The 13,303-nt window shown below is 47.1% G+C and overlaps 1 protein-coding gene across 6 annotated transcripts in view; it reads left to right on the forward strand.

Moving 5' to 3' along the window:
• Positions 1–13,303, forward strand: part of LOC147013371 (pre-B-cell leukemia transcription factor 1-like) — an 80,127-nt gene that overhangs the window by 45,091 nt on the left and 21,733 nt on the right. For all 6 annotated transcript variants that reach the window (XM_085855132.1, XM_085855130.1, XM_085855133.1 and 3 more), the window contains one exon: positions 4,885–5,123. In XM_085855132.1, coding sequence (XP_085711258.1) covers positions 4,885–5,123 — 239 coding nt within the window. The remainder of the gene's footprint in view (positions 1–4,884; positions 5,124–13,303) is intronic.

The following is a 13,303-nucleotide window of genomic DNA, read 5'->3' on the forward strand; positions in this document are numbered from 1 at the left end:
CATGCCAACGAAACCCGCCAAGGAGCACGGAGTCGGGGCACAGCCATGCGGCCACATCTGCGGCTCGTCCGCCAACGCGTCATGAGGACGTGGGTAGGACCCCCCCCCCCGTCTCGCGGGCCTGGCCGCTCCTTCAGGTCACACGCACATATTGGCCTACAGGCCCGTCTGCCCCCTTGTCTATGAGGGTGGCTTCTTTCCTTTGCTTTTGAGTAAATGTGTGTTGGCGCCGTCTGTAAAGTAGAACTGTATAAGTGTTACCGTGTGTGCGCATAGTCGGTAGTAACTCTGCGTCGTTGTTGCTTTTGTTTTGGTTGCTATATGTGCATTTTGACTGTTTGGCTGTATATGTGTGCTTTCCGTGTGCCGGGAAATAAATGTGCATTGTGTGAAGTGTTTTCCCGTTTCGCTTCGTCTTTTCTTTATTGACCCTCCATCCTGCTTCACGTAAAGGGTTCGTAGTGGGCTTAAGACACCCGGTAATTTATCGGAACTGTCGAGGCCGACGATAACACCGCTCGGTTATCACTGCAGCACAGAAGGACCGCTTAAGCGGTTCGTGTCCGGAGTCGGCCTGTGGCATTGTACGATCGCCCGGTCGACCATCCGCGCAGGTACTTAGGTAGATCGAATTTGGCGAGCAACCCTATCCTGCGCGGGTGGGCAATTGGCACGGTCGTGGTGGGGTTAAACCCCCACCCGTGACTAGCTCCCGGCGTTGTTCCGAGAGGGTCACGACTGAATTGTCCGTCCGGTGAGCGACGCGGTCGCAATTCGAGTGATGTGGCCGGCGGGCGCGAATTCGCAACAATATACATACATTGTATAAGATTGGGGCGGTTGGGATTACACATTTTTATAGAAGAAGAAGAAGCAGGCGCTTCCAACCAAAGTAAAAACTCAATCGACTTTGCTAATTTGAGCAAAAAAGCAAGATCCCTGAGACCGGGTCTACTCTCGCTTTTTTGCTCAAATTAACGAAGTCGATCGAGTTTTTACTTTTGTTTGGAAGCACCTTCTTCAAATATATATATATATGTATATATATATATATATATATATATATATATATATATATATATATATATATATATATATATATATATATATATATTGTTGTGGTTGACGAAATTCGCAAACCACCATTCAGGTCCCTTAGGTGAGATATCTCTGTAAGTATATGTGTAGTTAGGCCCAAACCCGTTGTTTAGAGGGAATAAATGTCATTCATTCAGGCTGCGACCCCTCTAGATAGCCGTTTTTCTTTTACTATCTTTATTTTGCACCAGCCGCCATTACTACCATTACTACCACCACCAACCACGTCTCAACAGCCATCACACAACAACCACCAACCGCAACGCCGCTTCACAACAACAGCCACGACCTTTACCGTCACAACTCGCCCTCGCAACCATCGCATCACCGTCATTCCTGCGCCGCTTGTGGGCACCGATACTGGACTCGTGCAGGGCGCGCACCGAGCAGCGGGTGCAGAGGCACAGCCTTTCTGAAGAAAACGGATCAAAAACGACTCACGCCCACTTCTGTTCCGTCCTATCGGCGAGCGTGGGGCGATTTGGCCCCGCCTCCAGGTGCGTCGGAGTGTGGTCGCTATATGCAGATTCTCGGATCAAAAAGCATTCACGCCCACTTTTCTTCTGTCCAATGGGGAGCCAGCCAGAGGTAAAGGGTCGAAGGTGAAGGAGCGAGGCCACGGGGGCTATAAAGGGCCACGTTCGCTCGCCAAACAGTCAAGGGCAGTTCGGAGTTGAGTTGGGAAGAGCCAGTCAAGAGAGGAGTCGGAGAAGGCAGTTGGACGGAGCTGTGGAGAGTTTGAGAGGTGGCGGCGGCGAAGGTAGTCGAGGGGGTGCTCGTGTCAGAGTCAGGGAGCTGCGGAGAGGAGAGGCCGGCAACGCGACCGAGGTCGTGGTGGAGACGCTCGTCGCGGGACCCGAGCCAGGGAGATATCCTCCTTCCCCCGAGCATCAACAACCCCCTCCTGTTTCCCCCCGCGCTGAGATAGTGCGAGAAGGGGGCCCCGTTCCCACCCCATTCCAGACACTGTCCGCGAGGCCCGCGGAGTCGGGGCGTCACCGCCATTTTGCGGCTCATCATCAGACGGGTAGGCCCGACGCGGTCTCGGCCCCAGGCCCGTCTGCCCCCATCATCCTTGAGGGTGGTCCTTTTCTTTTGCTTTGAATATATGTGTTGTCGGCGCCGTCTGTGAAGTAAAACTGTATAAGTGTTGCCGTGTGCTCGGTAGTCGGTTATATCTGCATTGTGTTTTGCTATTATATTTGCTTTTTGTGTATTATTGTGTGTTTCTTCTTCTTTTACATTTGCTTTTGGTGTAATTGTATATGTGTGCTTTCCGTTCATCGCGAAATAAATGTGCTTTATGTTGAACTGTTTTCCCGTTTCGCTTCGTCTTTTCCTTTATTGAATCTCCATCTTACTTCACGTAAAGGGTTGGTCGTGGGCTAAAACGCCCGATAATTAATCGAACCGTCCAGGTTGACGATAACACCGCTCGGTTATCCCGATAGTACGGAACGGGTCGCTTAAAGTGGCCCGTGTCCGAAGTCGACCTGCGGCGAGGTGCGATCGCCCGGTCTACCCTCCGTGTGGGTACTTAGGTAGGTCGAATTTGGCGAGCAACCCTATCCCACGCGGGGGGCCGATTGGCACGATCGTGGTGAGGCCGAAAGGCCCACCTGTGACTAGTTCCCGGCGTTAGTCCGAGAGGGTCACGACGGGATTGTCCGTCCGGTGGGCGACGTGCCGCGATTCGAGTTACGTGGCCGTCCGCACGCCGGCGGGCGCGAATCCGCAACTATATATATATATATATATATATATATATATATATATATATATATATATATATATATATATATATATATATATATATATATATATATATATATATATATATATGTGTGTGTGTGGCAGAGGGACATCCCCAAAGTGCCATCTATCGCCACCATGTGGTCACACTACGTTAGTATAAGTGATTACACAATGTCAATGTATCACTATATTGTCGAGCCTGGTGTTGGCTTCACGGTTAGGGTGATAGCCTGGGATCCTAGGGTCATTAGTTTGAGCCCTGTTGGCCACTGTATTAACACCAGGGGGTTGACTCAGCCTGTAATCCTTCCGAGGTTGGTGAAATGAGCACCAGTGTACTGGTAATAGGGGCACTGCATCAGTGGCATAGCCGTGCCCCTAACCAATGATGCAACCAGCAGCCAAAAAGGCAGCGCACGATGGGAACTATATCGTCAATATTTGGAGGGACGATAATCAACTTGAAATAAATCAAAATCGCCCAGCCGTAATTATATATCAAGATAGATTTGATTTTTCCTCTTATAAGTGTATACTTTTTGGTGCAGGGGCAGGGAAGTAGCATGCGGAGACAAGCTTTCTCCGGTAGCGGCACATTGTCACAACCAACAGCACAACTTCGTGTGGGAAAATACGGTTGTCAAAGCCTCGGCACCTTGCCAGGCTCACCGGGAAATCCTTGAAGTGTGGCTTTCGGGCATACGGTCTATTAACCGTCACATTGACCTTCATGCTTCCTATCGAAGATTACGTAATCACCCACACTCCTTACCTGTGGGTGTGAAGGTTAGGCCTGATACCCAATGCTGGGGCAGACATGAAACACACAACACCGAATTGATGACCTAGACACCTGAACCGAAATTAGATCCATCCTCCAATCCCACTCTTTTTATTAAATCCATCCCAAACCTCATGCCGATTAGTACTCCCGCAGCCCAATAATAATGCGCAGCCATTCCCTTCGGACGCAATAAGTGTCGAGTAGCTGATGTCTCTGCAGCTGCACATTTTTTTGTTTTGTTGTCACCTCTGATGACGGGAGATAGTATTCTTCTGAAACGTCAGAATTTTAACAAAGAATTTTATTCTTTAATGTGCAGCGTACTTTTACTTTCCGTATAATATATGTATGTATATGTGCATGTATACGCCGTATTTTGGTTTACTATTACACCTGACCGCAAACTCACCTGATTGGTGAGGCAGTGAAGCAGAGGTTATGTTCTCATGTGGCAGACGGACATTAAGTCTGCTCACAGATCATGCAGTTTTGGCTGTTATGGGACGCGAACTGTGCTTTCCTGCTTTACTAAGTTAGGAGGTCCTAACAACATTTAATTTGACCAGGTTGAATGGTCACAGGTAAACGATTATGTTGGGGGTGGTCATCCTGGTGAGCTCCAACAAGAGCGAAACCATGGTCGATGACTCCACGATCCTTTACTTGTGACCTTGTATCCTCAGTGTTTAAAATAAACTGAAGTATGCGTTGCTGAAGCTATCTGGGCAGGAAGTGAAGCTATACACATGCACTCATGGTGTTTAAACCAGAAGGGCCATATTTTGGTGTGTGTGTGTGTGTGTGTGTGTGTGTGTGTGTGTGTGTGTGTGTGTGTGTGTGTGTGTGTGTGTGTGTGTGTGTGTGTGTGTGTGTGTGTGTGTGTGTGTGTGTGTGTACTGTATATATACTGCATTTTGCTAATTATTGTGCTTAAGTAGACCATCGATTCATAGCTGACCTGTTTGATAGGCCCTTTAATGTCTTTCACTATTTTAATAAAACATTGTCGTCATGTATGTGAAAGGGAGGGGAGAGGGGGTTACATTTTAGTTAATTTTATTTGTTTAGCACAATATGTTTCCATGGTGATGACAATTTTGAATGGCCAACTGAGATGATGCATATTATGATTGTTGTATTGTTGTGATGTGGGAATTAGATTAAAAAAAAACTTGCATAGGTGAAGGCTCATGAAAACGTTCAAGCTGATCTCATGAGATCCTCACATTGGTGAATTATTTGCACAGTTTTGAGTATCCGGGGATCTCAAGAGGAGGAGCCTCCAGATCCGCAGCTCATGAGACTTGACAACATGCTGCTGGCCGAGGGTGTGTCGGGTCCTGAGAAGGGTGGAGGGTCCGCGGCAGCGGCAGCGGCAGCTGCCGGCGCCTCTCCGTCGGATAACACCATTGAGCATTCGGACTACCGTGCCAAGCTCACTCAGATCCGGCAGATTTACCACACGGAACTTGAAAAATATGAGCAGGTGGGTACTCATAGAACTTTGCAAATAAAGTTAACTGTGTATGTAATAAGAAAAAATAACAACGCAGTTAGAATTAATGGATTTATATATTCACAAGGGAAGAAGAGGTGGGCTTTGGGGGAGGTGGGGGCTGGATTATGCCTGGTGTTGGCTTAATGGTTAGTGTGGCGGGCTTGGGATCCTAGGGTCCTGAGTTCAAATCCCGCTTGGCTGTTGAATTAATACCAGGTGGGTTGACTCAGCCTGTCATCCTTCCGAGGTCGGCAAAATGAGTACCAGCTTGCTGAGATGATTGAGCCATTTGAGTATCCTGCATCAGAGTGGTGACCCGTCCAGGATTGTGCCCAATAGCCCAGGAGACTGCTTCGGCAGCACCAATGCTCTGCACAGAGTATGATCCCAATGGATGGATGGGGACTGGATTGATGAAATTGAGTAATAAAATAAGAAGAAAGTTTGGGGAGAATGTGGGAAGAGTGGAGAGAAAAGGGGAAGTTTTGAAGAAGAAAAACGGTGCCTCAAAAAATATCTAATTCCTGTTACGTTTTGAATACCCCTTGTATAAATTGTTGTTGCTAAGGATGACCTGCACCCATAATCGATATTACCCCTTAGTCTGTGAATAAATGGTTACATTTGCACAGTTAATCTACGTGTGTGTGTGTGTGTGTGTGTGTGTGTGTGTGTGTGTGTGTGTGTTTGTGTGTGTGTGTGTGTGTGTGTGTGTGTGCATAACTCCAAAACCATGAAATCTAGTGGCCCCAAACTTTGTACGCATACCAAGGGAACTCCAAGGAAGTACAGGAGTGAAAATTTGGTGTTTGGGTTAATTGAGACACCCCTTTTTGAAGATAATTAACGGCTTACCTCATTGAAAGGCTATTCCTTGGTCAGCCCAAATTCACCTTGCAGGGGTCTCGCCGCTATATTGATTTGGCCGATTCAAACATGCATTCCCTTGGAAACACGATCTACTCTCAAGACTAATTAAAGTATATAATCATTATATTCTATCAGATTTGAGAATCGCATCACGTGGACTGAAAGTGTCAAAATCTGGAGTGAAATCTGAAAATTTTAACAAATTAGCGATTTCTATAACTGAATGTATTTATTTAATGAAGGCATGAAACTTAACTTTCTCTGCTGTTCGGACAATTATGTTGAGTGAAGAAAAGATTATAGAATGTGCAGAAAGTGGAACTTCAGAGAGAACAACAAAAATAATTAACTAGTGGGATCGAAGCTGTTTTACAAGCCATAGCGTTACAGTCCACAAGGGTCATTTTTTTTTTTTTGGTAATTGTGAATGCAGTTAGTTTTATTCACATTTTTGTGCAATTTGCTTTCTTTCTAACATATTAATGTAAATATATGAATCTACAGTATACCTATAATACATGTAAAAATTACATATTTCTGTGTTTTTTTTTAAGTTTGGGCAACAAACTTGTATGGATGCACCACGACTCGGCTCCTGTGGGGACATCTTCAGAGTTCGGAAGGCAAAATAAGTTTGAGGATTACAATGAGTAAAAAATGTTTTAAATGGTTAAAAAGCAATGAATCGCCATATCACCGCATCATAGCCGAGAGGTACGCATGCTCGCTCTTAGCTGGCTAGCCTTGGTTTGAACCCCGACCCAGTTATAAACTGTCATCCCGGTGTTTCACAGACAGAGTGATTCATCAATGTGTGTTCCTGTCTCTCAGATTGACTTTAAACTGGGCAGCACATCTGCCAGAATCCCCTCTCTCCCTCTCTCTCCCTCACTCTCCCTTCCCAACCCCTCTCAACCACCTCGTTTCCTCTCTCCCTCTCCAAATTCTCTCTGACTCTCCCCTCTCTCTCCTACCCTCTCTCTCCTCTCCCTCTCTCTCTCCTACCCTCTCCTTCTCTCTGCCACCTCTTCCCCTCTGTTAAGGGGACTGTTAAGGACTGACGGTTTAGTTTTGAATTTAAATGGCTTCCCAAGTGTGTGGTATGTCCGAATCCGATTCGAAGTCAGCCGACCGGAGAGGTGCAAAGGTCGTTGCATGTTTGTGCATGTATGCAGGCAGGCAGACCTTTGCCAGGTAGATCGCGTGCATTTTAAATACTCTCGTCCAGTTTTATGTAGAACTTCTTCTTCTTCTTCTTCTTCTTCTTCTTCTTCTTCTTCTTCTTTCGGCTGCTCCCGTTAGGGGGTCGCCACAGCGGATCATTCGTATGATCCGCATTGTGATTTGGCACATGTTTTACGCGGATGCCCTTCCTGACGCAACCCTGGTCGCCTCTTACGACACAGTACAGGGATATGGTACACCTATTTTAACCGGGGTATACACCGGCCCAGTACACTGGTACTCATTTCGCCGACCTCGGAAGGATGACAGGCTGAGTCAACCCCCTGGTGTATTAATTCAGTGGCCCAACGGGGCTTGAACTCAGGACCTTTTGGATCCCAAGCAGCTGCCCTAACCACTGCGCCAACACCAGGCTTCAGTTTTATGTAGAACCCGGCGGTTAAAAATAAAATTTTGCTGTTTGGGTGTGTTTTAGTGCTTTTCCCTTCCCCTCATGCTGCCTTCCCATCCCCTCACATTGCCTTCCCTTCCCATCACACTGCCTTCCCTCCCCTTCCTCTCACACTGCCTTCCCTCACCCTCCCCTCATGCTTACCTCCTCTCAACCCCCTCCGCTCTCCACCACCCCATGGACATCTCCAGGCGGTTTCCATGTTCTGTACGTGCTATTTTAACGTACCCAATCTCGTTAAATCTTGTACGACCTCTCTCCACACCCCCCCCCCCAACCTTCTCCACAAGTCCTACCACCAAACTCAAGTCGAGAACTCCTCCCCCACTCTCATCCTCAAGTCCTCCCTACCAAACACAAGTCCAGAGCCCCCTCCCCTCACACTTATCTTCTGCCAAACCCCTTCCACCTCCCCACTTCCCCCTACCTCCTCCTGTCTCCCCCATCCTCCTTGCTTCCACCCATTCCCAGAGCGCATAGCGTTGTTTGGTGAGGCGTCGCTCTTCTCCCCTTCCTAGCTCCCCCCTTCCTCATCCCCTTCTAGGCTCCCCACCCCTCCTTGCTCCCCCCTCCTCACTTCCCCACTTCTTGCTCCCCTCCCTCATTTCTTCCTCCCATCCCTCCTCTGTCCCTCCCTGCTTGCTTCTCTCCCCCTTTAATATTCCAATCAGCAAAGCAACAGATTTTATTTGCTAGTATACAGATAAATATGAATACATACAGTGCCTGCATGTTGGGTTCCGTGACTAATGTGGTTAAAATACACAGAAATACCGGCTCTGCAGCCTGTGCTGTGTGGAGAGGACTTTTAGTCTAGCAGAACCCGTTCGTCTTCTCAGAGTTAAATCTCTCTGGCTCTGTTTTGGTGTGAACCTTGCAGTGGTCACCAATGAGTGGTAACCTGGTTGCTACAATGATAGGACTGTTGCGAGACGGTAGCAGGAATATAAATAATCATTTTCTTGTATCTTATGTGTGTGTCACGGCTTGTATGTGATGCCGTGGGTTTGAAGCGAAAGCACAAGCTTGCAAAAAGGTTCAGCATTTGCCTTAAGGGTCGAGAGGAGACACCTTTTGCAACACGGTCAGCCATACCGAGGTTGACTTGCGGAGCAACGATAACAAAGACCTCAAAGCACAAACAAGTGGAGATGATGGATCAGACGGACATGAAGAACGTAACAAGCAGAGAGTTGGCAGACGCTACTTTGCAAAGCATCGATGGGTATCTGAACACAGGAAAGGCAGGATTGCGATATAAACCGCACCGCCTCGCTCTGACAGCCACAGGTTCTCTGCTCGTCGGGTGAGCGACGGCCGATGGAGGAGACTTAAAACGCATCGCCACGCTCGCTCCGAGGACCCGGTCAGGCAAACGTTCCTCAACGCTTCTCTGTGGGGTAGCTCAGTCCGTTCCGCTCCCGCCCGTCATTACCCTCGCCTCTAATGTGCCGTGAGACGGATGGGCCACGAGTCGGGCACAGGTAACGGCGCCGGGGCCAGTTACAAATCGCCGGGTGCCTTTATGCACAAGTCGTTAGTCAAGGCGGTACGTAGACGATTCGGGTCTCCGGAGGCGCGTCTTTTCTGGCAGGCTTTATCTCTGGGGATGAGCTCGACGGGCTGTCAATTTGTCTTTTGGAAAAGGAGAAAGATATGTAAATGAGGCTCCATAAGGCATCCTTTACAGATGTCCTTGGTGGTGTTATTCTGAGCTGCGTTTATCGTCGTCTGGCTTTCCTGGTGAATGCAATGGGCTCTTGGTGGATCACTTCCATGCTTCTGAAGAAGATTATTGTTGGAAAAAATTGCCATTTATATGTTATCCTTTTTGTGATGAGAAACTCGATTTTATTTATTTACGAGCAAAGACAATCTGTGACTTCGCTGAAAGGAATATTAAGGAGGGGGAGGGGGGGAGAGAAGTATGGAAGGAGGGGAAGGATGAAGGGATAGGAGAGAGAGAGAGAGAGAGAGAGAGAGAGAGAGAGAGAGAGAGAGAGAGAGAGAGAGAGAGAGAGAGAGAGAGAGAGAGAGAGAGAGAGAGAGAGAGAGAGAGGAGGGGTGGGGGAGCTATAAGGGGTTGGCTAGGAAGGGGGAAAGCGAGGAAGTGGGGTTGGAAAAGCAACACCTCACCAAGCATCGTTATACACACTGAGAAGGGGGGGGGGGGCAAGGAGGATTGGAGAGAAAGAAGGGGGAGTGGGGAGAGGGTTTGGGAGGAAGTAAACGTGAGGGGAGGAGTTCTCAACTTGCAGTTGGTACTGGGACTTGTGCAGAATTTGTGGGGGGGGAGGGGGGACTGTAGTACAGGATTGAACAAAATGTGGTATGTTAAAAGAGCATGTTAATATAGCACGGGGAGACTGCCAGTGGATGTCCATGGGGGGGAGGGGGTGGAGAGGGGATTGTGTTTGGGAGGAGGTAAGCATGAGCGGAGGTGGAGGGTAATCAGCGTGATAGGAAAATAATGCGGTGCGAGGGGAAGGGAATGTGGTGTGAGGGGAAGGAAATGGAAGGCAGCGCAAGGGGAGAGGAAGGCAAAGTGAGGGGAGGGGAAGGGAAGGGAATGTGGTGTGAGGGGAAGGAAATGGCAGGCAGCGCAAGGGGAGAGGAAGGCAAAGTGAGGGGAGGGGAAGGGAATGTGGTGTGAGGGGAAGGAAATGGAAGGCAGCGCAAGGGGGGAGGAAGGCAAAGTGAGGGGAAGGGAAGGCAGTGTGTTGGCGGGGAAGGGAAGGGCGATAAATCGTGGCCAAACAGCAACATTTTCTTTTTTATCTGATGGGTTCTACACAAAACCGGGCGGGAGCATTTAAAACCCACACCATCTACCTGGCAAAGGCCTGCCTACATGCATGCATACTCACACATGCATGACTTTTGCACGCTTCCGGTCGGCTCACTCCGAATCTGATTCATACATGCTCCAGTCCACTCAACACGGTTGGGGGAGCCATGAGAGGGATGGGAGAGAGAGAGAGGGAGGGGGAGGAAATGGGAGGGGTCAGAGAGAGGGAGAGGGAGCGGGGTCGGAGAAAGGGAGAAGGAAGGAAGAGAGGGCATGGGGAGGGAGAGAGGGAGAGGGGAGGGAGAGAGGGAGAGGGGAAGGAGAGAGGTGGGTGAGAGGGATAGGGGTGAGAGAGGGGAGGTGGGAGAGAAGAGGGAGGAGTGCAGAGGGGGAGAAGAGAGGGGGGATTCCAGCAGATGTGACACCCAGTTTAACGTCCATCCGAGAGACGGCACACACATTGATGAATCACCCTGCCTGTGAAACGCCGGGATGACAGCTTATAGCTGGGTCGGGATTCAAACCCAGGCTAGACAGCTTGGAGCGAGCATGCATACCTCTTGGCTATCCTGCGTGATGTGGCAATTCATTGCTTTGTAACTGAAAACATTTTTCACTCATTGTAATCTAATTTATTTTCTCTTCTTAATGCCGGAGATGTCCACATGGAGAACCGTGCCACAGTATCGCCTTTGAAGCTAGTAGAGATCGAAGCTTGAAGAGTGCTCCAAGCAAGCATTCCAACAAAACGTTTGAAGAAACTTTTAAAAACGAAACGTTTAATTTTTGTATATGTACACTACCGGTCGAAAGTTTTAGAACACCCCCATTTTTCCAGTTTTTACTGAAATTTAAGCAGTTCAAGTCCAGTGAATAACCTGAAATGGTAAAAAGCTAACTGGTAAACTGCCAGAGGTTAAAAAAAAAAAAAAGTTTAGGTTACCAAAAACTGAAAAATAATGTGACTTTCAGAGTTGTTAAAAAGGCCCTTTTCAGGGAACAAGTAATGGGTTAGCAACTGCAGCTGTTCTGCAGCAATTGAAGTAAATTAAGCCTTGAAAGTTGATGCAAACAATTCCTACAGGTGTCCCAACTTTTGTTGATTAGTTACAAACCCTCTGTCTGTATAAAAGCAGTGTTTGAACAGACTGTGTTGCTCCACCCCCTGAAGCATTATTTGGACAATATTGCACTCCAGGAAGTAGTATATTGCTATCATAATGGTGAGAAAAAGACAATTAACAAAGGAAGACCGACAGACCATTATAACCCTTAAAAGTGTAGGTTTTTCCTTTCGAGAAATTGCAAAGTAAGCCAAGGTGTCAGTGAGTACAGTTTCCTACACCATCAAAAGGCACTTGGAAACTGGAGGAAACTCTGACAGGAAGAGGTCTGACAGACCCAAAGCAACAACACAATCAGAAGACAAGTTTCTGAGAGTCAACAGCTTGCGTGATTGGTGTCTCACAGGACAGCAGCTTCAAGCACAGCTTAACACTGGTCGAAGTAAGGAAGTCTCAGTTTCAACTGTGAAGAGAAGACTTCGAGATGCAGGTTTGACAGGTCGAGTGGCAGTAAGAAAGCCATTGCTAAGATGGCAAAATAAGAAAAAGAGGCTTGCCTGGGCCATGAAGCACCGCCAGTGGACTACTGAAAACTGGAAGAAGGTTTTATGGACCGATGAATCAAAATTTGAAATCTTCGGTTCATCACGCAGGGTTTTTGTACACTGTCGAGTAAGCAAAAGGATGGTTCCAGACTTAAAACCCATGGAGCTGGTTTGAGATGAACTGGACAGAAGGGTGAAAGCAAAGCAACCTACAAGTGCAACACATTTGAGGGAACTTCTGAAACAGTGTTGGGAAGAACTTTCCAAACAATAATTTGATTTCCATTGAAGAAAGAATGCCACGAGAATGTTCGGCTGTTACATCTGCAAAAGGTGGCGACTTTGATGAGTCAAAAATTTAGATTAAATTTTGTTCAACAAAACAATTCCATGATTTCTTTTTTTATCTGGAATTTCAGAGTACATCTTTTTATTTCAGAGTACATTGAAACATTAAACTGCTTAAATTTCAGTAAAAACTGGAAAAATGGGGGTGTTCTTAAACTTTTGACCGGTAGAGTATTTTTTTATGCCGAAGTGATGGGTCGTATAATGAAAGATCATACAAAAAGTGGAAACATGGTCTAAAATGAAATTGCACATTTTCAGTGAGCTCGCCACCGTCCGACGCACCCCACAACAACGTGGGGCCAACACAGACGAGTGGCCCCTGAACTTTGTTCAAGTCGATCGATATACAGTATTCAGTGACAATGCAATTATTGTATAGCACTCACAAATTGGCGTAAGCACTCAAGGAAACACTCCAATGAAACAGTTGATATGGAATGGCTGGCTTGGCAAGTGATTGGCGATCGCCGATCCATCATATTAAACACCTCCTAGAGACGCCGAAATATGAAACTATGTCCGAATTGGACAACTGAACACCGTTTTCACAGTCGGAAGTGCTGCCAAGTTCAATTTTGGAGCTTAAATTTTGTAATTTGACTTAATTTAAGAGATTCTAGTGGTTATGGCATGCGCGGAAATGAAATAAAGCCACAAATGCTTGCGTCTTCGGGTGTATTAAGCAATGCAATGTATCCAGCGATTTATTGGTATGATGATGATGATGATGATGATGAGGCATTTGATGATATGTGAGTAAAGTGAAAAAAAGAAAAAAAAAACAAGATTCTCGTAAACTGACAGAGGGCTGACCAAGATGGCGCACTGCCATATTTGTAAGGCTTATTTTGTTTTTTTCTTGATGAGCACCTGCTAAATTACCTTCAAAAGGGGTGTTTAAATTCACCCAAACA

This window comes from Eptatretus burgeri, chromosome 14 (genome assembly GCF_056783735.1).
Source record: "Eptatretus burgeri isolate ZD-2024b chromosome 14, Ebu_testis_v1, whole genome shotgun sequence".
NCBI lineage: Eukaryota > Metazoa > Chordata > Myxini > Myxiniformes > Myxinidae > Eptatretus > Eptatretus burgeri.